A 26757-nucleotide genomic window follows, 5' to 3' on the forward strand; every position below is an offset into this window, starting at 1 on the left:
GGAGAAGCGGAGCGGGAACGCGCGTGCGTGCCCGGGAGGGGTCGCGACCCGCTAGGCGCGCATGCGCACGGCGTCCTTTTCCTTTTTTTAATTTTTTTTTTTTTTTCCCCCCCCCCCCCCCCCGGGGGGGGGGGGCCCCCCCTCGCGCGTGCGCACGCGCGCCGTCCCCCCCCCCCCCCCGACGCCCCGAGGCGTCTGGGTGTGCGGAGCGCGCGCGCGCGGCTCGGAGGCGCACCTGTGAGGTGTCCCCGGAGGAGCGGGGGCCGGTGGGCGCGCGGAGCCCGCGGCCTGGACGCTCTCCTCAGCCGCGCTCGGGAGTGAGCTGCGCCGGCCGACGGTGGAGTGAGTGAGTCCGTGGGTCTGGGCTGTTCGGACGGGGCGTGGGCCGACGAGCGGGGTCCGGCGGAGTCGGGGGGCGGGAAGGAAAGGCAAACAAGCCGTCCCCCCGCCGGGCCTGGGCCGCGGCAAGGACGGGAGGGCGGAGCGGGGCGCCCGTGCAGCGCCGGGACGAGGCAGGGGAGGCCCCGTGGGAGCCGGGCTCCCGGGCCGGGCCCCATTGTTGTCGGGGCCGGGGCGGGAGGGAGCGCGGCCGCCCCGGGCGGGAGCCGAGGGCCGCGCCCTGGATGGGCTCCAGGCGGGTCCCGGGAGGGCCGCGCGGGCCGCGCGCGGGGCCGGGGGCGGCGGGGTGGGCGGGGGCCGCGCAGCGCTGCGCTGCATGGCTCCGTGTCGTGTCGTCTCCAGCAGCGCCCAGGCCCGGCCGAGGCCGCCCCGCGTCCGGCCCCGGTGATGAGGACCTCCCCGCGCCCCCGGCGCGCCAGCCCGCCGCCGCCGGACGCCTCCATTGTCTGACCACCGCCCGGGCCCGGCCCTCCGCAGGTACGCTGCCCCGCCGCCGCCGAGGCCCCCGATCCCCAGCCCGGTCCGCCGCTCTCCGGGAACTCGGCTTCTTTGTGAGACCTTTCTGGCCAAACTCCTGGCAAGTCGGTCTCGGGGATGCGTCTGCCCGGTCGGGAGTTGAGTGTGTGCCTATTGCAACAAAGGCGCCTCGGGATCGGAAGTCGCATTTCCAAGCCAGCGCCTCTTGTCCAGGGACAGTGTGTGCCCTTTGACCTTTGTATTGTTTTAAAGGGGTGGGAATCTTCTGGAGGGGGACTCTACTTACTCGGTAGGCGTGTCTTTTCCCAGGGCAGAAAAGTGGTTCAGTCCACAGGTTTAGATTTAGAAATTCAATTGGAGGTGAGCAGAGAAAGATGTTTTCTTTGGAAGGTGAACGAAGTCGCTGATGACAAGTCCGTCTGCCCATCTCTGTTCTGCACGTGGTGTGTGTCCTACATGTTTTAGAATTTATTTTCTATAAAGGGCTTTATATCGTACTGAGTATGAACTAACTAGTTGTGCATTTTATTTTTTATAGTGCTCTAACTCATTTTTCAGAACTGTGGCCTGGTGTTCTAGAGTTTGGGTCCATCATTGTTTAGCCATGTCCCACGGTGATGGCCATTCAAGTTTTTAAAGAACAGCTTAAAAAAACAAACAAACAAACAAAAAACAAAAACCACAAAGCCAAAAAAGCCTGGTGATGGTTTTGTGGTAAGATGAGATTTTATTGGAGGGAGCCACAGAGCCATGTTAATTGTAGAATGGAAACATTTATAATGGAGGATTTTCTTTATTAGGAATTTGCACAGGGGCCTCTCAGCCCTCCCTGAGGTGACTAACTATTTTTTGGCCAGTGACCTTGAGGAGAACACGTAGAGCCTCTGTTTCTTTAAAGGTCTGTTGACTGCACAGACCTCACTGAAGTCATGTGAAAGCTGGAAAGTGTAAAGCAATAAACAGACTGCTTTATTAGTCTGGGCTATCCCAAACTGGCCACCTTGCAATGTAAGTTTGCATACTTTTTTCATCAGATGAGCATATCATAGGTTACTTTTGACAGTCAACTTAAGTTTTATGAAATACTGACAATACTGTGTTTCTAATGAATATTTTGCAAGGCACATTTTTCGTAATACTTTTCCATTTCTTAAAAAAAACACACACACATTTGTTAGTTGACTGGATTGGAGTGTCTACAGTGTGTTTAGCCATTTATACAAACTTATTTCCTCCTGTTGTACATTTTCTGCATGCTTTCAGTGACCACGGAAGATTCTGGCAACCTTAGTTTCTTTCAGGAAAAGGAGTTCCTACTGAATTTATGGGTATATCAGAAAGTTTTACCAGCTGAAATAGTGATGAAATGGGGTAACATTTTAAGATTCAGTCAGCACCTTTTAGTTATGTTTTTAATTTAATTTTCTTTTTTTCATTCACATGTATGTGAGTGCCTGTGGTATGCCAAGAATACCAATTTGTCCTTGTTCTCTTAGAGTTTATAATCTGTAGAGGGAAAGGGTGAGAGATTAGTCCCAAAACAGAGGTTAGACACAGATGAGGCTATCTGCTAGGAAAGTTAGGTAGCATGTGCTGTATAAGAGAGCATAAAAATGAGAACGACATTTTAGATTGAGGGCCCCGAAAGACGACCCCCACCCTCTAAAACAAGATTTAAGCTGGGAATGAGCAAGCCCTGGTGTCAGTCAGGTGGGGAATAATTTTCCAGCAGAGGAACAGCATGTGGGAAGGCCTTAAAGGGAGGGAAAGTAGCACTCATTATAGGAGCTAAGGCATCACTGGATGGTGATTAAGGAGAGAGCAACCTGACAGGCCAAATTGTGTAGGGTCTTTACTCACAAGGTACTTTAGAAATGTGGTTTTTAAACAACCTCTCCAGTTGCCACATAAAGAATATGGGGGTGTGAGGTGGAGATTTGAAGTGGAAAGGCCACACTGGCCATTTCACAGTGCTCTTGGAAGAGGGGTAGTCTGTTCTTTGAGCTTATGGTGAATTCACAACACTAAGAAAAGTGTGCTAAAATAGATGCCTGATTTTTTTTTTTTCTTCTAAGACCCGGTTTTGTTTTTTTAGGAAATGGAACTCAGTAAAAGCAAGAGCAAACCACCCCTCCACAACTCCAGGGTCTTCTAAATGCCAGGCATGTTATCTGTCATTGGATTGATGTTCCCAACAAAAAAGGCACTTTAAAACACATGCACACACATACACACACTTTCCAGAGGACATGGTGTGTTCAATTCCCAGAACCCACATGGCAGTTCATGCACATGGTACACAGACAATACATGTAGGCAAAACACCCACACATATAAAATAAAAATACAAAGCTCTCCAAATTTCATCAGTAATACTGTGTTTTTACATTAGACTAAGCAAGTGGACATATTTGCTGAAACCCCTGACAGCTTCTGGGAACATCAATGTCGGTGAAGCTCTGACAAGATCAGGTGCTGAAGACAACCACAGGAAATCGTGGTTTGATTTTGTGTTAGGGATAGTGTGTTGGCTTTGGAAAGAGGTAGCCTGGATAGACATCTGTAATATACTATTGAACAAAGACTCGAACTTCATTCTATTTTTATAAGATACAAAGCAAAATAATTATGTGTTTGAATAAAAACAAAAATATCTAGAAAGAGCCCGTGGAAACCATGATTACTTCTGCAGGGAAACACTAGCAGCCAGTGTGTGCTTTTGCATTTTCTGATGTGTATGTGAGCATTAACTTGTAGTGAAGAGGCTGTAAGTTCTGTCGTTTAACACAGAATCACTGTGTTCAAGGCACACTACCAGTGGCACATTCTTATGTTATATTGGCCATATTGATCAAGCTTTGCAGTACTTGTGTTTCCTGACGTGGGAACCATTAAAGAAATGTTTTTAAATATAAAAAGCCTTATACACAAAATATGTAGAATGATCTTAAGGGTTTAATTGTAGAATGGTGATGATACATTCACTAGATAATGCTGCCACGTAAAATATATTTAATATATATTTAAATATAGGATATATATTAAAATACGTGACTATTAAGTAGAGGAGAATCAGGATACACAGCTGCAGACATGCTAAAAATATGCAACAATTTCAGTAAACTTTCACTAAAACCTTCGAATGGAAAAAAGTCTACAAGAAATTTGAAAATGTTATAAATTGTGGACTTTGGGTATTAGGATCTTGAGCTCCTTAATCTGTTCTTAAATAGTTACAAAAATTGTATTTACAATGGAATGCTCAGTTTTAAAAATTACATTATGTTGGGATCTGTTAGCTATATAATAAAATTATGTGAATATTGGGGGGGTTTTGTTTGTTTTTTTGAGACAGGGTTTTTCTGTGTAGCCTTGGCTGTCCCAAACTCACAGAGATCTGCCTACCTCTGCCTTCCTAAGTGCTGGGATTACAGGCGTGCGCCACCTAACCCAGTTGTATATTCTTTAATTTATTCATTTATTTTGAAGCAGGGTCTTCTTTGTATTATTGGCTGTCTTAGAACTCACTTTGTAGACCAGCTGGCCTTGAACTCACAGAGATCCTCCTGCCTCTGCTTCTCAAGTGCTGGGATTAAAGGTGTGCACCCCCATGTGTTGCATGTTCTTTTAAAGCCATAAACATTTGGAAATTGCAATGCAAGTGGATGGGACTCGTTGAGAAATTGTAAACAGTAGGAACGATCTGATATTTTAGAAAGGTTACATTAGAGTGGATGAGGGGGAAATGAGGCTTTGGGGAGAAATGGCGGAAGTAAATGATATGGTTAAAGAAACCCGATGAGGTAGAGGGTACAGGACTTGGTTAGGACTTCGACAGTGCCTAGGTTTCAGGATTGGACAGATGAAGGGATAGAGGAACTCACTTAGCAAAATAGATGCTATAATGAGATTTGGCCTTGAACCCACTGAGTTTGAGGGACTTATTAACAGGTCACATAGTTTTTTTATGGAGTTTTTATGAGTGTTCTTTGCTCTCTAAAGTGCAGTGCACAGCTCCATCATTAAGGTTGTTTCTCTGTAGCAATCAAAAACAAAAAAGGTTGTTTTTGAAATACGATTATACGTTGCAAATTGTTTTAAGCTGGGCCATGTCTGTACAGCTCAGCCTGCATTGTTGGTGTCAGGTGGAATTATTGAATATGGCCTGACTTTGGGTGGTAGTTGGGTGGTCTGGGGTTGCTTTGGGCATTAGTGGTCTTGCTTTCAGTCTTATGTGACAGAGTAGTATGTCAGTAATTTCTATACTGTGATGAACTTGTAAGGAGGTGACAGCATAGGCAGAGTGGCACTTTGACTCTGCCTCCATTGGGCTGTGCCTGCTTGACCGTTAGAGGGCAGATAGAAGTTTGGGAGTTGGTTTTTGGTTTTGTGTGTGTGTGTGTGTGTGTGTGTGTGTGTGTGTGTGTGTGTGTGTTTCTTTAAAGATCACATCTTTAAGAGCAGGTGAACCCATGTAGAATACAGTGAGAACATACTAGGCCAGAGCTAGGCATGTCTGGGAGAGGAAGGAGGGTGTTGTCACCAGAAAGAGTAAGACTGTTGACATGAGGGACTTAATGAGGAGTGAAGCATGAAACTGAGCTTGTTTTCTGTCCTCATGTGATGGCCTGTGTGGCTGCACTTTGCCCAATCTCCTACTTCTCTGTTTCATCCCATCTGTGCTTGTAGCCTCTCCTTTGTGCTCCCTCTCCTGGACTTGACGTGCATTTTTCTAGAATGGCCGCATCAGAAGGTGATCCTGATTTTCTCCCCAGCTAACTTCAGAGCAGCAGTTTTGCTGCACAGCTGTGGATTCCCTGGAAATCCCACTGGCCTAACTTAGTGTTGCCCCACTGCTGCTATGGAGGAAAGTCCTGAGTGTGTGAGAACCTGGCCCAGTGTCTGGGGAAAAGTGAGGTGAGAATGCTCAGAGGTCTCTGGAATTGAAGTTAGGAAGTTTCAGGGGTGGGGGTGATACTTTCAAATGGTCTGGAGATGTGATACAGGGATCAGTGTTTGTCAGGTTGATGCTGATAAGCCCCAATTTAAAGTAAGGTCACAAGCCACATTGTCTCTGTTGGAGAGTGGAGGGGGAGCCGGGGAGGTGCTTTTGTTTGTCCTTAGTTTTTTGTCTAATGGTTTGGTGTTTTGGGAGAGCTGAGGGTGAGGGAGAAACAAAGCCTCATGTATCTCAGGCTGGCCTTGCTCACTAAGTAGCTGAAGATGGTGTGTGCTGATGCCTGGTTCTGTGTAGTGCAGAAGGTGGAAGGGCTTTGTGCGTGCCAGCTGAGTACTCTGCCAGATGAACTATATTCTCAGCCCTGGAAGAAGAGGGATTTTTAAACAAGTCAAATTTACTTTCAGAGATGCTGGAAGGGTTCTGATCTGTACTTGGAATTTGTGTTGGCTTCGGCACCTGCTTCTTTGTGGAGCATGCAGCATCTCAGTCTTCCAGAGCATAAAATAACCATACTTTATTTCCACATCTAAAATAAGATGCAGGAGAGCATGTTCCATGGTATTGTGACAGTTTATGAGAAAGCCACAGTAGCCAGAGCAGAACTGTGTCTGTGGACTATGTATCCTGATAAAATCACGGTAGAAGAATGAAAAGAATCAGCAACCCTTTTTCTGCAGAGCCAGGGCTGTTGTATCCCTGGCTTTCCAGATCACCTTCATATTTATACTTTAACATGTGAGTCTGGTGTGAAACACTTCAGAGTCAGCACTGCCCTTGCTGTCAGATCTGTGCTAATCTTCCTGGTAACTTACTGTACTGTGATAGAACTGGGTGCTAAGCCTCAGGTAGAACCCAGGAGCCTGTATGAAGCTGCACAGGGTGAGCACATACTCCCAAGGTGCTTGGCATCCAGTTTGTGGGTCGCTGAGGTATCTCTGAGCTGGTTTTAGAGTGCCCTCTGGAGGTACTGGAATGGATTTAATCTTTTTCTTTTTCTTTTCTTATTTTGGTAGCAGCCAGTTGAGATGGCTAAAACTGGCAAAGATGTGAATGAGGAATAGAAGTGGACTTGAAATGGAGTTACAGAGGCTTGTTAGGTTAGCTGAGGAGCCAAGGGACAGTTGGAAAGGGGGGTGATGTGGGTGGAAGGTCAGTGCCTCACTACATTATCATTTTTACTTACTGAAAAACAATGGAGTCAGAACAGACCTTTCAGGGGCACTGTATTTAGGAGGATTAAAGGAAAAAGGAGGGCTGGAGAGATGGCTCAGTGGTTAAGAGCACTGTATTCTCTTCCAAAGGACCCAGGTTCAATTCCCAGCACCCACATGGCAGCTTACAACTGTCTGTTACCCCAATTCCCAGGGATCTGACACCTTCACACTAATGCACATAAAATAAAATAAATTATTAAAAAAAAAAAAAAGGAAATGATGACAGCATTGGGCAAGCCCAAAGGAAGACTTTGAGGGTTGGGAGCCACAGGTGTGTAGACTGAGGAGTCAGCAAGAGGAAGACTGCCAGGCTGGGAGCTGCCACAGAGGGCAGGTGGGAGCTTCTCTGCACCTGTATACTTTGTGCTGTCTAGAGTTATAGTTGCCCTTTTTTAAAATTACAGTTTTATTTTGTTGCATACATTCACTACATGGAGCACACATGTGGAGGCTAGAAGACAACTTCACTCTCTCCTTCTACCGTGTAGGTACTAGGGATCAAACTCGGGTCATTGGGCTTGGCAACAGGTGGCTTTCCCCACTGAGCCATTCTGTAGTCCCTGCCCTTTTGTTTTTACTGACCAAATGGGAGAGACTAGTCTTGTCTCCTTGTGATAGTTGAGAGAGTCCTTGAGTAGGGAAGAGCAGGTAAGACCAAGTCTTGATGGTTGTTTGGGCAGGTGCCAAAAGTTAAAGACATCTTTTCAGCATCAGGATCCTTTGTTATCACAAGGATGATTTCTCTTTTTTTGGTGGAAATAATAGGATGGTTGATAGAAATAGTTGGGCACTCTGTCCTGATGTCACAGGTACCACCATCACTGTAGGAAGGTGAAGGAGGCAGGGGCTTAGGTGATGAGTTAGCTTTGAGTGGCAGCAGGCTGTGAAGTGTATTCTCTACAGGAGCCCAGTAGGCAGAGACCATCCTAGCTATAGATACAAAGTGTGGCTACACTATATAACTTCAAAGCCTGTCCCTTGTGGACTACAGCTCCAGCTAAACTATACACTTCTAAAGGGTCTCCAGTTTTCCAAAACAACATTACCAGCTATGGACTGAGCATTTTCATTACACTTTACATTCAAACCCCAGGACAGGTCTTTGCTGTGTTCAGTCAGCCTTCAGAAAGCTCATGTTCCATGTTGTCATCATTGCCATCTGTTTTGTCTGCTCATGCTGTGCCTCCAACAGTCTGTTAAGAATCTGTGCATTCCCTTTGTTTTCATCCTATAATATTGATCTTTGAGATCCCCACAATTTGGGTTTATTCTGCCTGTAGGATGAGGTATCCCTGTTACTCCAGAAGCAAATGTCAAACTTGCTTGGTGGAGTGGACTTGGGAAAAACCCTGTTTGTTTCAGGGATCAGAGAGCCTCCTGAGAAAGTTACATTTTAGAAACATGACAGTAACTGATTTTAAGAAAGGGGATATTGTCAGGATTCTTGGTGAAGCCTCAGGAACCAGGGCATCCTTCTCAGGACAGTTGACCTTTTTTTCTTTCTCAATCCCTTGGACTGGTTTTCTCCTCTATGTCTTCTGTTTTCATCTTCTTGCTAATGGGTTTGCCTTCTCCTGAATGGTTTGCAACGATCTGTTGGACCTTCTACAGCATTTGTGTACTTGGTAGTCTTCCAGGTTCTTCTCTCAAGCTTACCACTGCATGCTCTCAGGGTTGTTTATAATCCTGAGAGAACAGGGTTTGTCTTCAGTACTCCTCTTGTCTGAAGCATCAGTGAGAAGCATCACTGCCTTTTCTCTCCTTGGGCATCCTTTTACCTTGGTCAGCCATCTGGCACCCATGACCTCCATCTCAGTTGGATGTAGTTCCTCACAGGAAGGACACTGTGGTACTGAGGAAAGTTGTACAGACGGCCTTACTTTTATTCCCATGGTTTGCGTATTCACATTTCTTTGGTTTTTCCTGCTTACACAAGCCCCTCGTATGACTGGTCTGTCCTGTCTTGTGAGCTCTTCAGATTGCCTGTTCATAGTATCCAATTCTTCAAAAACATTTACACTTCTCAGCTCTCCATATGTTAACTTGGTGCTTTTATCCTTTCTCTTTGTCAAGTAGGACCCTAAGACTTCTATAGCCTTGAAACCACTTGTGGCCCTGCCTCTACCTTTTCTGCGGTGTCTTGAAGGACTAAAGTCAGTGTGGTCAGTTTTCCCATTGTTTGGCCATTTGTCCAAAATAGAGAATCTCCTTGGAGAATTTTATTTTAAGATTTAAATGGGAGCTGGAGAGATGGCTCAGCGGTTAAGAGCACTATCTGCTCTTTAAGAGGTCCTGAGTTCAATTCCCAGCAACCACATGGTCGCTCACAACCATCTATAATGAGATCTGGTACCACCTTCTGGCATGCAGGTGTATGTGCAGATAGAGCACTTATATAGATACAGTCTTAAAAAACAAAACAACAACAACAAAAGGTTTAAGTACCCTTTGCAGGTAAGCTACTGTATATCTCTCCCTGCACGAGTCCTAAGTTTTGATCCGCCATCTTATCTTAGTTCAAGGTGCTCACTGTCTGGCTCCTTGTTAGGAGACGTGAACTGTTCTTGCTCCCAGACAACAGGTTCCCTATACATGTCCACTTCTGTTTATTAAGTAGTGCAAGTAAGGAGTTATGACCCAGATATAGCAATAGACTACACTAGGGTCCCTGGGTCATGTGATTCATAGAGACCACAGAGAAGTGGATATGGAAGGAGAGGGATGCTGTTGCTGAAGGAGGTCACTTTCCACGTTGCTAAAGACAGTTTCTCTCCCTGGAGCCTGGGTCTGTGCTACTCCTAAGCCTTTTCTTCTGGCTTTTCCTGGCAGTGGCTGACCTTTTCAGCCTATTATCCTGGGGCTTGAGCTAGGTTTGTCCCTTTGACACTCACCAATGCAGCCATGGAAGAAGGAAGCTGGGTTAGCAAGTGAGTCCTATCCAGAGAGGGAACAGATCTGGCCTACCCCTCCATCCTTTTTACTTCCTACCATCCTGTAGTATGGATAGGGCACACCACTCTGGTGTAGGCAGAGCATAGAGGAAGGGACATTTTTATATACAGTCACACCCTGACCCTTGCTTGACCTCCTAGCTCTGCCCTGAGGAGCTTCTGTTGTATTGGTTACCCCTTGTGTTCTTCCTTCACGAGGTTAGAGCAGCTATCTCATCTCTCAGTAGGTGGGTAGGTGAGGTTGCATCTGGCGTGACTCCAGCAGCTTTCTTAACTCTGGCCAACTGTTCAAGCTGAGGCTGATAGGGGCAAGTTACCCGTGTCTGCATAGCTAGTTAGTGTGAGACCAAGGTTTTGAACTTGGGTTTTTTGTCTGTAAGCCCCCTGCCCTCCAGGTTATTCTGATGTTACCCATTTACTAGGTAGAAAAGAAGTCCTTATATGCTGTTCCCATGAGACCGTTCCCCAAAGGCTGTCACTTGTCCATTATACTGCAGTCTCTGTGGGTGCTGAAGAGTGAGCAGCAGCAGTGGGGTCAGGTCTGTCAACCCGCCCATGAATAGAGGCCCAGAAGGAGCAGGGAGGGTTGGGAGACAGACAAGGCTTTGGCTTTGGGCAGCAGAGAAGCCTTCGTTACTGGAGATGAACTTACCACCTTCAGAAGCCTTTGCCCATGAGGTAACACATTTGGCAGACACCAGACTTTCTCGTGCGCTAAAGTATAGGAAAGCCTTTGCCCATGAAATAACACATTTGGCAGACACCAGACTTTCTCGTGCGCTAAAGTATAGGAAATAAACAAATTTTAGCCTCAGCTGTGCTCTGAGCAGTATGATAGGCACTTTCCCTTTTGTTCCTCTCTGTAATCATCTCAGCCAGTCACTGGAGATGTTAATACCCTCCTGTGCAGATAGCCCAAGATCAGCCAGGATCACACAGCAGGTGGCAGTACCCAGTGCCTACCCAGCTTGGCCAGTCTCTGAAGATTTTGCTGAAGGAGTTATAGATACACACCAAGGGCTCTCCATCATGTTTTTAACACATGCACTCAACCTCACTCAGAGGAGAACGTGGCCCCCTATAATTTTCTGTCCTTCTCTGGACCCAATTTTCACAGTCTTTTGGAAAATTCTAGTTAAAAAAAAAATCAGACAACCCTTTCTGTCTCTTTAATTCGTTGGGCTGAGGCCTCTGAAGTGTAGCACCCCCAGGACAGAGTGAAGGCATCTCTTCTCTATATCTCTGAAAATCCATGGCCCAGGTACACTTTATTCTGTTGTGAGCAAAACCAGGGAACCTAGGCATGGAGGCATATGGGGCATGAAAGAGAAAGGCCCAGGGATGAGGCTTCCTCTCTGCTAGAAGATCCTGCAGTGAACTTCAGTCCATGGTCTGTAGTCACACTGGGTACTATAGCCTTTCCCAATCAGTGGTGGCAGATCTTCTGTCAGTAAGAGAGCAAGGTTTTTACAGTTTGAAATAATTCCAAAAAAGGAGAAACATAGAATTTCCTTGATGTCACCTGTCTGGTTGTAGAATCCCACCCATAGTCAGAGCCACCTTTGACAAATCTAAGAAGCAGCCTAAAGGCTTTGGGAACCCTTAGGGAAGCATTTTCTGTTACAGTGGAGACAGGAGGGCACACAGAAGCCATCCAGGAGAAGCTATCTGCTGAGGGAGCATCTGTATCCTGATGACCCATTGCTGACTACTTTTGAGGAGAGGTACACGCCCTCATGAGTGGGGCACCTAGCCATCAGGGGAGGCTCATGAGGAGTATTGGTGGCTGCTTTGACTGGAGCCTCTTACACCTGGCTTGGAGCATTGTTACTCATTCTGGTGCACCTGAGGCAAGACTTGATTATATGTTGTGGATGGGGACATGGCAAGGCTGCTTGTACTGTGTCCATGGCATACCGACTTTTTGCTAGCTACTGTGGTAGTGAGCCTCTGCTGCCCCTTCCGCCAGCTGCTACCAGCTACATGGGGGTGGGGGAACTTACTCACTGACTATAGAGCTTTGTTTCCTGGGGAAATGGAGGCAAAGAGTGAAAGTACTACAAGGGAAAGGGGGAAATTAAGGGGCTTATGAGTGTCATTTCTTGGAGTGAAGTATATAAATGAGATATACAGCTGTACCCCTTCTTCTAAGTTCTTAGGCAGGAGGAAATCCAATTTTAGAGTTAGGCAAGCTTGGGAGAAGCATGGGTCATACAGGACCTACTCCATATCACTAACAAAGAGACATTCATTGTGTACACTGTCCCCAAATGGAGCAGGGTTCCCAATAGTATGTGTGCTAGTCCTTCTTTCGTAGTTTCTCAGGCTGTTGTCACAAAGTGCTGTGGACACATTTCATTCTCGCCAGTTGTTGTGAGGTGATGGTTCCTTCTGAAGCTCCAGGAAGATGACGTTTTCTCTCCTCCCATGTCTGGCATATCCCTTGATATGCCTTAGCTCATGTACATAACTCAGTCTCTGCCATATCTCCACTTAGCTTCCTCTTTACCAATAAGGATGCCAAACTTTTTAAAAAAACATTAGGGTCCAACTTTATCAATTCTTCATCTTAACCAGATGAGGCCTGCATCCCAGCCCAACTGAAGTGTATACCCTTCCTTTCTTGACAGAGCTGATGGTGCTAGAAGAATGTGGACACTTGGTCCTGTAGTTAGAGCAAGGGTATTCTGTAACTGAACTATGGTTGGGCTACATAGGACAGGGGCTTGGGACCAGAATGAGTGTTAGAGAGAAAGCCATATTAGGGGATGGGAATGTCAGGAACAAGGCCCAGATGGCATTGGAGGGATGTTGAAGTAGAACAGAACACAGTGCTAGATCATATTTGTCTAAAGCTCTTACTCTTCTAAGAATGCAAGTCGAGTGCCCCCACCCTGCTTACCTAGGATGTCCCATCTTGTGTTACCTGCTGTCCAGTTTGCTCTTTAGGACTAGCTCTCAGTGCCTTCCTGTGTCTGAAGATAGAGACACTACCATCCAGGGGTCTCTCAGTGAGAATGGTTTTATTTCTTTGAAACCTAGTTCCACGTGGAGTGTGTGTCTCTTGCTGGTGGAAGTTTCTGACTGAAGTCCTGCTTCTGTTCCACCTGACTTCTCCACACTGAACATTTACTTCCCTCCTAGTCTTCCTGTGCCTATTTTGTCTAGGGATTTCAGCTTAGAAGTCTTCACCATCTATGCTCCTGGGGGAGTGCCTCTCCCAGAGCCTGCTCAAAGTATTCTGGGACTGTCATGTTGTGCTACAGTCCTCATACTCTCTAGAACAAACCCAGCGCCTGGCCCTAGCCAGGTGTCTGTGGAACATGGGCCTCTGTGTGTGTGGCTTTGCTATTCTGTGTCTAAGGGGTAAATCATCTCTTCTGATAACAGCTCTGGTCTAGGCTATCAGGTATGCTAGCTTCCGAGTATCACAGTTGCTCATCAGCATGCCCTTGGGGGAGCCAGGATTCAGGATCTTCCAACACAGCCTTCCAGTTCTCAAAGCTGCTGTGACACATTGCACTTCCCCATCCATGTTCATCATCTTCTTTGGAGTCCTACCCAGCCATCATGACAGCATCTGTAGCTATCAGTGATCCAGTAGCTGTTTTCTTCTCCAGTGAGGAGTGGTTTCTGGGAGGCTCTGGTATAGAGAAATGGCCAGCCTGTTTGTTTTTCTTTCTCCACCCCCATACTCCTATGGATGGCTGATTACATATCACATGCTCTGGGCAGAGTGGGGTATGGTGGACATGCCTACAGGTTTGACCACCCCCACACTCATGCTTTATAGGCACACTGCCTAGATTGGGGTTGTCAGTACTTAAGAGAGTTGCAAAAAGCTGACAGTGCTTTTCGGTTCCTTAAAAGGGTAGGGTTTTTGGTTTTGGTTTTTCCTTGACTTATGAGTAATAAGGTCATTGTCTTCAAAGCACTGCAAATGTTTCTGAATAGTTCCATTTCAAATACCGGCAGGGAATGGTGTTGGTGTGGACCTCAGGCAGAATTATGGCCTTTCACTTGCAAAAGGGGGAGGGGGAGAGAACACCTGTGTATACATCCATAAGAAGTCATCATTCTCTGGTACAAAAGGAGCTGGTTGCAGGTCAGAGGGGAGGAGATACATATAGACAGTTCAGGAGCTACTTGCCAAATTTGGCAGAAGCTATACACATTCCTAGCAGGTGGGAAGCGCAGGACAGTAAGTTTAACCAGGTCATATCCTGTATCAGTGTGAGAAGGCAGAGATCTGGATGGGTGGGTAGAGACTTCTGCACTAGAAGGCTCTTTGTCCTGTTGGTATGCCTTTTAGAAAAACTCTATCTTGAAGAAAGCCATCCATTAGCATTTTTCACCTTGTGAGTGGCTGAGCCCTGGAGATAGATCCACAGATGACCTTCTCTCTTACTTTAGAACAGTCAGTGCTAGTCCCATTCTTCCTGCCTTCATCTGTCTTATAAGGTAAGGCTGAGGGATTAGGTAGGGAGGAGCCAGTCCCAGCAGTGTGCTTGGAAGAGTGTGAAGGACTGCAGTTAGAACTTGATCATCACAGGGTGTCAGGCCATATATGCTGAGACTCCTTGAGAGAAGGAAACTTGGGACAGAAAGGGCTCAGTGAACAGAGTTGGCAGTACATTTGCAGGAGTACCTTAGGTTGGTCATGACAAGTGAAGGCTATGGGATGGGGGCTGTTCCATGTGGGAGGTGGATAACCTTGGAGCATCATGACTCTAGAGCTTATGATAGAACTCATTGGGGAACTTTTGTTGAGTCTTGGCTGACGACTGCTTGGGCTTGAAGAAATCCTTCTTGGGAATAGATAGGAACAGTTTGTCCCCATTGTGGGGACAAACCAGAATGCCAAAGAGGGGAACAGCATGTTTGCTAGCAGAGGCCCTCCCTCATCCAGGGCACATGGGGGAACTTGAGGAAAGAGCATGCTGGAAGTTAAAATGCTGGGCAAGTGTATATCCAAGACTTTCAGAAAAATAGGGAGGGGCCAAGTGTCCATTTGAGATTTGTGAACCCAGATGAAATTTGATGGCATGGTTTTGGTACTCAGCAAAGAGTTGGTTTCAGGCAGACTGGGGGATTGCTCAAAGTGGCAAAAAAGTTAGCTGTGTGTGGCTGAACTGGAGCCTGTATCAGGCATGAGAGAGGATTGATAGCATGAATTTTAGAGCAGAATTCCTGGTAAGGATGGACCGTGGGTGCCACCATAGGTGTGGGGGTGGGAACTGTGGGAACTGAGCTAGAATGGGAAGTGGGAAAGGAGGCAACCAGTGTCTCAGGGGTAGAACCAGGATTGGCCAGGAGACTGGAGATCTTGTGAGCAGAAAAGACTGCATGGTGTGGGGTATTTTTGGACAAAGGACTCTTTTGGGCCCTGGGTAAGGTGCTAGCAGACACACAGGCTAGCTTTTAGCCTCTGTGTCATAGAGATGCTGTGGCTGGGTTGCACAGATAACTCAACTGAATTGTAGGAGTACTGTTGTGTGTTTCTCTCTCTCGGGGCTTGAGAACTCCTTATTACAGCAGAAGCTTCGGGCTTTTTATGAAAATTTCAAATGAACTTCAAAATAAAGAAAGGAACAAATGTACTCCTAGGAACTCATCCCTATAGGACTTGAACCCGAGTGCCACCTGCTGCATGTTCTTGTTTATGGTCATTCCCAGAGTTAGCCTTGGTGAGTGCTGGTTACCGATTGCTGTTGGTCTCAATAGCCTGAGCATGAGGACAGCCACCTTTTTTTCAAACAGAACAAAGCACAGAGCCTTGAGCTTCCAATGCCAGGTCTTTGTCAAGGCCATTTGTATTATCTCAATTTTTAAAATAGGTACAGAACCATGTTGGGACCTGTACGCCTGTTCCTGAGGGAGGACTATGGAAATCCCTTTCTTTTTTCCATTTAGCATATACTCCTCACTCAATCTCGCATCTTGTGTTGGGGCAGGGAGGGGGGATGCACATAATTTCCTCACCCCTATTCCATCAGCCCCCAGCTGCTCTGCACATATCTTCCAATGGTCTTCCGGGAGTTATCTCCCAGAGTGCCATTCAGCTAACCTCACCTAGCCAGCAAGGCTAGGCAAGTTCAGCTGCTGGGTTTGTAGTTTCTGGTTTTCTCTCAGCCAGTGGGAACAGCTCCATACCTGTATGGAAGTCCTGACCTCTGCCTGTTCCACAGTGGCTGGCTGAAGTTGGAGTCTGTGTGTGGCCGCAGCTGTCCAGGAACTCACCTGGGGTGTCACACCCCTGCTCTGTTGTCCACACAGCACAGTTATAGCTTACCATCCTCTGCTGGCACCTCAGAGAAGTGCCATCCAGTGTTTGTGCCTATTTTTTCCTGGGACCTACCCCACAGTGTGCCGACTCACCATGCTTCTGCTCTGTGAAGATGGCGCACCTTTGCTCTTCATTACAGCGTGGAAATTATGGACCTATGTGGAGAAATCCCTAAGAAATTCAAGAGCTCCTTTTTTTTTTTTTTTCCCCTCTCCTCCCCAACAAACAAACTTTCTGGTCAGCCATGCACATGCCAGAGAATGTTATATAAAGGATACTGTGTTTCCAATGCTACTACCAGCCGCCCCCCCCCCCCCCCCCCCCCCCCCCCCCTTAACTCTTTTTTTTTTTTTTTCTTTTTTTTTCTTTTTTTCCCCCAAGCAGAGGGGCTGTCTGTCACTCAAATTCTGCCTCAACCTAGGTCTCGGTTGGAGTGGAGGGTCTGTGCTTGCTCTATTCTTCTCCTGATCTTCCTCCCTGGAGCTAGGAGCTGAAGCCTGTGCACTGTGGAAGAGTGCTGGTGTAGTAGTACAACCTTCATGTGGCTTTGTGGCCTGACAGCCACTGAGGAAAGTCTGCCATCAGCTGTTCCCTTGTCCACCCGTCCTGCCCATGTGCTACCACCAGAGTCCCCTATGCAGTGCCACAGCCTAAAGCCTCTCTTCTTGCTGTCCTTTCCTGGCATTTAAGATGCATTTCTTGACTTCTTGCCTCACAGCACCAGTCGTCAATTTCACCTGCATGTGAGGCCAGTTTGAGCAGATAATCACACCAGGTAGGAGTAGCTGGGTAGGGAAGATGAGCATAGGCCAAATCTTAAATGTTCTAGAAGCCATGAAGAACTTACAGGTCACTAAGCCACACCCTTGTCTAAGGCGCTCTAACCTATGGAGCTTTGTCTGTGGCCTTTGACCTGGCACATTTTCTAAAGTTTCATTTGCCCCCCCTTTTTTCTTTCTTTTCTGTTTTGTTTTCCTAAAAATTGTGTTGGAGTTGGCCCAGAAGAAAGGTTAGTGGCTTCCTTTGTCCTCTGCTGTGGTTGCCACAGCCGTCCCTTTCTCAGAGCCCTCCCTGGGTGTAGGCTCAACTGGAGACTTACATTTCATTAGTATCATGGCATTCCTGGGGGTGGTCCTCAGTCATGTTTGCTGTTGCGGAAGAACCTGAGGATGGGGGTGCATGTTTTCTTAGCACTTCAGAGCAAGATACACAGTGTTCTTCCTTATCTTTTTCTGTGCCCTAAATTCAGTGGCTTGAAAGGCTTGCCATTTGTACTTTTGCCTGCTTTTTTTTTTTCTTGTTTTGTTTATGAAATACTGTTAACACTCCTGTGGGATTCACAATGACTCAAGAGTAGACATTGCTTTATGTAATCCTGTGGCATTTCCCTAGGTAGAGTGCCCATGTTCTAATTTATAGTTTCTTAGCTGTTGATGTATGTGCATTAGGTTTCAAAGACCTGCTAGTGTATGATACTCTAGCTGTCTTTAATCTAGAGCCCCATGTCCTGTGCCCTTGTCTTCTTGCGATAAACAGGTTAACTGCCCGCACAGTTTGATTTAAGGTTTCTCTGCCAGTTCCCTGGTGACTTACCCCAGAGGTTTCGTTTGGCCTCGGGCAGTGACAACTGCCATATTGTGAGAATCTCACAGTCCTACACTTTGATCCAGAGCAAGCAATTCTTTTTTGCCATCTCTCTGTTGAAGTTTTGGTCACATGTATCCTGTCTGTATGTGGAGCAATCACTAGTGTCATTTTGGGAGCTAGAGAAATGGCTCAGTGGATAAGCAATCTTGTTACTCTTCCTGAAGACTAGAGTTCATTTCCCAGCACCCACATCAGACAGCTCCCAATCACCTGTAACTCTAACTCCAGAGAATCTGACCTTTTCTTTAACCTCCATGGCCACTAACACATGTACACGCACACACTCACACAGCATGTACACACATAGCCATCCATACATACATGCACATTAAGGAAAAAAAAAGCCTTTAAAAAAATCTGTTGTTTTACGGAGGCTTTTTGAGGGTTATGGAGGTAGGTAAAAGCAGATGCCGTGCAAGCATGAGGACTCAAGTTTGAATCTACAGAACATTGGTAGAGCTGAGCGTGGGCTTGGGCATGTTTGGTGTGTGTGTGCTGGCATGTTTCCAGCACTTGTACTGTGAAATGGACAGTGAATACAGAAAACTCCCTGGAAGCTCCAGGCCAGCCAGCCTGACAATACACAGTGACAAAACAAAGACTATCTCAAACAAGGTGGGGATAAGGACCAACTTTTAAGGTTGTTCTCTGACTTCCATGTGTGCCTTGTCACATGTACACACCCACATCTAAAGGGGGGAAAAGGCCTGTTGATGCCATTTTATTCATTAATTGATGTATCACTTCATAAAATACATGAGAAGATTGTCGACATAGCTTAGATGATTTCCAGTGAGTGATCTGGGGATTTTGCTTCTTTTGTCCCCTCCTCCTCCTCATTCTATTTTTTTCCCCTTGTGGCTGTCAAAAGCCCAGAAATAAGTCAATGGCAAATGTTTTTGCATCTGCTCTCTAGAATGAGGCAGCCCCAGTGGATTATGAGCATACCCCACTAAGGATTGTGGGCCTACTTAGCAGATAAAAACCCAAGGAAACAAAATAATTACAAGTTGTGTTTGCCTTGAAGGAACTAAACAAGTTTAAAGTTGAATCCTGCTAGGGCCCTTCTTTACTCAGAGGGAAGGGAGCTGACAACCTCATGGGAGAGTGGATCCTGCTCTGAGAGCAGTATGGAAAGGCAGTAAGGCAGGCTGCAGTTGGGTTGTGTAAGAACTAAAGAGAAACCATGCGCAGAAAGCAGAGAAGACCAGGCCATGCAGGATCTCAGTACTCAGGGTAAGGATTGGATGCTGTTAGCATGCCAGGAAGACGTTGAGGATGGTTTAGCCAGAGACTGATACTAACGTATCTTCTTTCTCACACGAAGGGTCAATCCTCCAAAGTGGAGATATTTTTCTTGTTCTTCAGGACAGCTACACTTTGAATTTCTTGTGGGTCTCGGGAGGAGTTCTCTTCTGTCAGATTCTCTCTTGAAAATGTTCGTATAATTGATGAGCTACTGTAATTGATCATGTACTTGACCTAGAACAGGAGCATGATCTCTCCCAATTCTCTTCTCAGACCTGCAGATCCAAGAGACGTCTTTCTGGAAGATAAGAGAGCTGCCTCCTCAGGATCAAGAAAAGGTGTGTATGTGTGTCGTCGTCCCACTGTCCCATTTAAGTAACATAATCCTGAGATAAATGGATGTCTCTGGACCAAAAGGACATTGCATGTTGTTGTTTGTATTACAGAAAACCAGTGTGCTACTGTATAGAATCCTCAGGAGCAAGATTGACTGTCCCTGGAGCCAAGCAGCCTTCATGCTGGCAAGGCCTGCCATGTGATGGACAGGAGGCAGAGTGACGTTCTGACTCATCTGAGGGTGCTGTGGGGCCTCATCACCAGCTGGCACCTTCTGCCCTGGGCAGACAGATCATGCTACCCAGGCTTTGTCTTATGAGTGAGAAGTAGAAGAGTACTGTGCATCAGAAAGACTCCAGGGGCTCAGAACAAAGGCTTACTACTTCCTGCCCCTGGAATGTTGACCACTCAGGATCTAAAGGAAAGAAAACTATGTTGACGACCTATGGGATTCATATGAAAGTCAGTGTGACTTTGCAATCAGTAACTCTGAGTGAGGAACACTATGCAGGGAGAAGCTGAGGCTGACAGAAAGCTTGCCTAATAGAGCAAGCCTGAGATAGACTACCAAGATGGCAAAATAAGAGGCTTTATGAAGTAGCAGTCCTGGAATTCATAATTGTAAGGACACTTTCTTCTTTAAGTCACGATACCAAATAGGAAAAATGATTTACAAGTGCCCCATGTGCAGGGAATTTTTCTCTGAGAGAGCAGATCTTTTTATGCATCAGAAAATCCACACTGCAGAGAAACCCCATAAATGTGACAAGTGTGATAAGGGTTTCTTTCACATATCAGAACTTCATATTCATTGGCGAGACCACACAGGAGAGAAGGTCTATAAATGCGATGATTGTGGTAAGGATTTCAGCACGACAACAAAACTTAATAGACATAAGAAAATCCACACTGTGGAAAAGCCGTATAAATGTTATGAGTGTGGCAAGGCTTTCAACTGGAGCTCCCACCTTCAAATCCACATGAGAGTCCACACTGGGGAGAAGCCGTATGTCTGCAGTGAGTGTGGAAGGGGCTTCAGTAATAGTTCTAACCTTTGTATGCACCAGAGAGTCCACACTGGGGAGAAGCCCTTCAAATGTGAAGAATGTGGGAAAGCCTTCAGGCATACTTCCAGTCTCTGCATGCATCAAAGAGTCCACACTGGAGAGAAGCCCTATAAGTGTTATGAGTGTGGGAAGGCCTTTAGTCAGAGCTCCAGCCTCTGCATCCATCAGAGAGTGCACACGGGGGAGAAGCCCTATAGGTGTTGTGGGTGTGGGAAGGCCTTTAGTCAGAGCTCCAGCCTCTGTATCCACCAGAGAGTGCACACGGGGGAGAAGCCTTTTAAGTGTGATGAGTGTGGCAAGGCCTTCAGCCAGAGTACAAGCCTTTGCATCCACCAGAGAGTACACACCAAGGAGAGAAACCATCTTAAAATATCAGTTATATAAAGATGTTTTGTAAAGGATTAAAAATCTTAAATCCGTAAGTGCCACTAGGAAGGAAGTCCGGAATCCACCTACATTGACCCTGGGACATCTACAGTAGTCCCTGGGAAAACATTCTTTCAGAGGAGGTGAGGTTGTGTTTTTCTGAACTCGGAATTCTTTGAGTGTGCCCAAGATGGAGCATTGTGTCCCTGTCACAGGAGTGGTGTTTTCTGGGACTCCAGCAACATGCCTCAGCAGTTGAAATAATCTTCAAAAGTTTTGAGCCTTGCTCAGCCTCTGAGTCACTTCTGTCTGTGCTCTGCTTCCAGGCAACTCCAGACACTCCCTTTCAGAGCACATGCTCCTTCCTGTTTGACCCTACCTACTGGTCAGTGCGTTTAAAAATGGACAGCTCCCGTGAAGGCCGAGTCCTGGTATTTCTGAGGTTGCCATTCGACTCAACCCTGACATAGCTTTCCATATAGCCTATTGTTTCTGAATCCACCTTACCTCATGTCCTCAGAATACCTACAAAAACCTATCCCTTCCTAGATGGCATTAAATTTCATTTTAGATTTTAGGAAAGTCATAATATGCACTCACTCAGCCGATCAGGAATCACTGGCAGATGTACATGCCCTAGAACTTTTCTTTAGTTTTTTTGGACTCTGCTAATCACTGTGTCTCTAAGTTAGACCTATTTTCTAGTGGCTGCGTCACATGCTTTAACTTGAATTTTTTTTTTTTTTTTTTTAAGTAGCTGAATGTATATATCAGGGAGGAAGAAGCAAGCAAACTAAGCTTGCCTGCTTCAAGAGTGACCCTTTCAGGCTCCTTTTTTAAGTGGTGGGGTTCCCTACCAGCTGGGGACGCCTTGAGAAGGCTGACTGGGGAGTCAAGGAGGATGAATCTGTCATCTCAGGCAATAATGTGTAGGCGTCATCATGAATCACATTACAGTTTTCTTTAGGCATGAGTGTGTATTATTGATCCATCCTCATTCATTCACTGAGTATTTATTGAATGCCTCCTGGGTGTTGGACATGTACTGGGTGCTGGGAATGCCACTGGATCATGAAATTCACCTCCGGAGGAGACGGGATAAGCAAGTTAACACATAAGTAATGTAGTTTGCGGTAGTGATTAAGTGCTATGAGAATAAACTAGGGTGGTATGTAGAGGGGGGTGGGGGGCCAGGTAGCAAGGGTCAGGAACTCTGCGCTAAGGGTACTGGGGCCAGGTGAAGGGAGCAATGACAGTACACAGCACAGGTGCTGCTGGCTCTGGGGCGGAGATGCAGGCGTTGGAGGTAGTGTGTGGGGAGGGGAGGCACTGAGCAATGAGCTTAGCAGTCAGCATTTATGGGCCTGTTTGTGTTGTTTCTACTGGCTGATGGTATAACTCATGGAGGAACTCAAGGGATGTTGAAAAGACCAAAAGTCCCCAGTGACACCAACACAGAGCTCCCATTTCCGTTTCCTTCTCATTCCCATTCTCCGTCTCCCACATGAGTCCTTTGCTCAGGAAGTCTTTGGGAAAACTAATGTCTTGTAAGTCTGAAGTGGATGACTTTCTTGGTGGCTTCTGCCAGCCATCTAAGGCTGGAGAAAGAACTTCCCAGATGGCTAGAAATACAAGACTGCTTGTTTATTTTTTTTTTCTTTTTCTTTTCTTGGTGATTGGCTGGAAGAGGTTTTTGTAAAACCGAAGTCTTGGTGCATAGAAGGCTTCATAGAGCACATAGTCAGCGGGTGGGGTTTGGGAATGATTCTGTCACCATGTGTTTCAGTGCAGACACCTTCTGGCAAGCCTCTGGCCCACTGGTCACTGCCTTTCCCCTCTCCACAGAGGGCTGTTGGCTAACAAAGCCCCTTCCTGGCCTCAGCCACCACTGCAGTTTACTGTAGTGTCGTGTCGCCCCTGCGTGGAGCGTTAGAGAAAAGCCTAGACTTTCTGTTGATAGCCAGTTGAAATATCATCAATAGAGTTTTAGTTTAGGAAAATTGGTTTGATTTCTAGCTTTATTACTATTAGGTATGTGAGCTTGGGCAAATTGCTTAATCTTCAGGTCTAGTTTTCTCACTGAATGAGGGCACTGGACTAAATGATTTCCCAATTTCCAGCTAGTCCTAGAGTTCTATATTTCTACATAGTTGAATTATTTTATCATGCTGTTGCTGGGGAATACAACTAACACTTTTGAAGCTACTAATTTTATGTCAAGCTTTAAAGTCCATAATTGTTATCTTCAGAAAATATTATTTGACCTACAGTATGTCAAAATCAATTTAATAAAATCACTTTATAACAGGGCCTCATGTTTCCTGTGTGGTGTATGAATTCATAATCCTGGGGCTTGGGATTGGCTGTCATTTGTGCTGTAGAATAGTTTTTATACAAAATTTAACCTTAAGATGTTGGTAGCAATCATATTCTGTGCATAGCTGGTTCTGGTCATTGCTATTGTCTGCCTGGACCCTTGGGCATGTCTTTTACGATTCCATTCTTGTCTCTTCTGACTGGTACACCCTTGGCAAGATATAAGACACTGTTTTAAGAAGCAGGGGCATATGTATAACCCGTTGTGAAGCAACCTAGCAGCCACTGGCTGTGAGGGGACAACTCTACATTCTGGTGACTGAGAGGGAAGTGGCCGCTGCCCTAACACTCTCCTGAGAGAACTGTTGGCAAGTGATGATGGTGGGGCCCTTCTGGATACAAGGTCCTCAAGGAAGGACTTGAGGGTCTATATGTTAACAGGAGGCACCTAGTCTGCTCAAATGGTGTGCCGTGAGGGCATGTGGAGGGGTACTCTCTGGCCCTGGCCTGCACATGTCCCCATCTTTACAGCCAGCACTGCTCTAGTAGTTAGAGCCTCATGAACAGGTGGTGCACGTGCCAGCTTCCACAGTGCCTTCAATCGCTCTACCTGTAGGATGGCAGAAAATGCCTAGCAAGTCCAGAGATGAAGTTTAGTTGTAGAATGATCACCTAATGTGCACAGGGCCATGGCTTTGGTTCTTAGTACTACAGAAAATCCCCCAAATGCCCAACTCCCCTGATGTTTAGTCTGTATGGATGCACCAACAAGGATATGGCTGAAACTTGTTTTTAGAATGAGGTAACCGCATTTGCGGTTCTTGTGTAGGTGAACTTTTGCATTTCATTCTGTTGGGGAGGGGGTGCACATGGTGCCCTTACTATCCTGGAGGACGTAGACCAGGCTGACTTCCGTCCACCTGCCCCTACCTAAGACTAAAGGCATTCACCACCAGGCCTAGCTTTGCATTCCATTTTCATGTATGCTCTGCATTTGTGTCTCCTGAATGATGCCCTTGCCAAGTTCTGTTGGCCCTGGTCAAGGTCTGCTCTTAATAAGTGGCTGTGAGAGATTGACAGTCTGGGACCTGTGGGGAGGCTCTTGGGCGCTGCAGAGTTTGTGTCTGTTTTCTGGGGAAAGGTTCTGATACATTCAACAAGCACCAACTAAAGAAGCTTTTGATTGGGTCACAAGATGAGTCCTGGCAAAGATCTTAGAACGACAGCTGATGGTTCCAAACAGTCTTGAATCCCTAGAACAAACAGGAAATAAGGACAGTTGCACTGCAGTTTGGATCTTGAATGTCCCCAAAGGTGCTCATATTAAAAGTTCCCACAGGGCCAACCAAACATTGAGACATAGAACTGAGCCAGAGTAACCCCTTTTTGTGTATGCTGATTTCTTGGGGATACTTTAGAGTAATGGGAAGCTGGGATCGGAAGAGGTAGCTCAGCAGTTAGATCACGTACTTGAAGAGGACCCAAGTTTGGTTCCCAGCACCCACATCAGGTGGCTCACAGTTACTGCCTGTAACTACATTTCCAAGGAATCTGATGTCTAGCCTCTGTGGGCCTCTTCGCTTGCATGTCTACACATAAAGTTTAAAAATAACACGAACATCTATATATCTTTGTGTGTGTGTGTGTGTGTGTGTGTGTGTGTGTGTGTGTGTAAGCTGACTAATGATAAATGGGGGTAGGGGTCACGTTGTGCTACTTTGGAAAGCTAGGGAGGAGGGCCGTGGTAGAAAAGAGAAGATAATGTGTATTACACAAGGCCACAGGTAAGCTGGGACAATCTCAGTGTGCCTAAGTGTGTGTAGTCTGGGACAGCTCTGGGAGAACCTGGTCTGTGTATGGAAAACAGTTCTGGAGGAGGCAATTCTTGTTGCAGAATAAAGATGAGGTCCCTGTAGTGGTTTAGGTTGGTCCTAAACTTGTTCCTGTCGAATGGTGGTGTCAAGGCGAGCTGCCTTTTATTTTATTTTATTTTTTTAACTGTGTACATGTCCATCCTTGTGGACACTGAGCCCTTTCTGAGTGCTAAGTCTTCTTCCCAGAGTCCTGCAGAGAACAAGCTTGGGAGTGTGCCTTGTCTCCTGAGTTGATGCTGTCACACTTGCTGTTCGACACCACCAGCCTCAAAAGGAGCCGCATTCATCTTGTGCTGCCACAGCAGCTGGCTCAATCCTTTGAACATCTCAAGACCAAAAAGGAGTAAAGTCTGAAACAGCTGTCAGTGTAGTTTGAATCACCACACAGTAAATGGGAACAGAAAATTAGAAACCTCCCGGCTGGCATGTAAACATTATGGTCACAGGAGACCACCAAAAACAAAGACCAGAGTCCGACGAGAGACAGGTGCCAATGGAAAGCAGGAAGTAGTGTCAAAACAGCACAAGACAGAACATGCCAGTGTGTGAAAGTGGTACTTTCTCACGTGATGTGTATCTTTTTCTAGAAAAACAAAACGAAAAACTATGAAGATAGTTTGGATTTTAGGATGTGGTAAGAAATGCAGTCTCCAGCCATAGCAGGAGATGCTGGTCCTTATCTCAGAAGGACCTCACTGAGTGGCCCTGTGAACACACATTAGAATCCAGCCATGTGTGAAAGACTAGTAAACCCTGCATAATCAAAAGGACTGATCACTACCAGAAACCAGTACATAGAAATGCCATGGATTGCATTCCCTGATACAGTGAAAGTTGAGTGATAAACAGCCAAAACCCAAACCACTGGGCTATTCACTAAAAGCCAGATAAGGGCTGGAGAGATGTCAGTAAAGTGCTTCCTTTGTAAGCATAAGGATCAAATTTAATCCCCAGCACCCAGGTTCAAGCCAGATCCATCGGCACACCTGTAATCCCTGTGCTGGGAGGTGGAGTCAGGAGGATCCCCAAGGGCTTCCTCACCAGCCAGCCTAGTGAAACTTGTGAGCTCTAGGTCCCAGTGAGAGACCCTGCTGCAAAAAACACTAGGGTGGAAAGTGAGTGAGAAAGACAACTGACAGTGGTCAGTGTCCTCCACAGGCATGCATACATCCACACACACACATGCTAAAGGAAATCGAAGCAAGCACAGACAAGCTTCCTGTTCCGACAGCGTGTAAGAAGGAAAGGGGGCTGAAGAGATGGCGCAGCCATTAATAGCACATGCTGCTCTTGGAGAGAACATAACTTTGGGTCAACACCCATGCTTGGCCTACTTCTACCTCTGCCTCCAACTCCAGCTCCAGAGAGTCTGGAACCCTCTTCTGGCCTTGGGGAACACCCATAGACTCATACACAAAAATCTAAGGAGTTAGGAGAGGTTTATTTTGACTCATGGTTTCCAAGGTTTTAGGCTGTGTCGCTTTGGGACCCATGGAGAGGCATGGCATCTTGTCAGGGAGAGCAAAGCAAAGGGAGAAGAGGCTGCTGGCACGATACACCCTCAAGGACATGCCCTCCATGAACTGACAGCTTTAGAGCATGTGGCCTTTGGAAAA

The 26757-nt window shown here is 46.4% G+C and overlaps 1 protein-coding gene and 1 long non-coding RNA gene across 2 annotated transcripts; both read left to right on the forward strand.

Annotated features, from left to right (window-relative positions):
• The first annotated feature begins 193 nt into the window (after window positions 1–193).
• Window positions 194–4202, forward strand: LOC129676041 (uncharacterized). The gene is made up of 3 exons (XR_008720014.1): window positions 194–346; window positions 742–876; window positions 2972–4202. It is a non-coding gene; the product is annotated as an uncharacterized LOC129676041 (long non-coding RNA).
• A 15991-nt stretch (window positions 4203–20193) lies between these two features.
• LOC129676040 (zinc finger protein 844-like) lies at window positions 20194–23266 on the forward strand (the record flags this gene model as incomplete). Its single annotated transcript, XM_055606310.1, has 2 exons — window positions 20194–20429; window positions 20586–23266. Coding segments are annotated over 2 exons (633 nt in total), but the record flags the coding sequence as incomplete, so codon positions are not given.
• Between the last annotated feature and the right edge of the window lie 3491 nt (window positions 23267–26757).

Source organism: Psammomys obesus, unplaced genomic scaffold (assembly GCF_907164565.1).
Source record: "Psammomys obesus unplaced genomic scaffold, mPsaObe1.curated_primary_1811, whole genome shotgun sequence".
Lineage (NCBI taxonomy): Eukaryota > Metazoa > Chordata > Mammalia > Rodentia > Muridae > Psammomys > Psammomys obesus.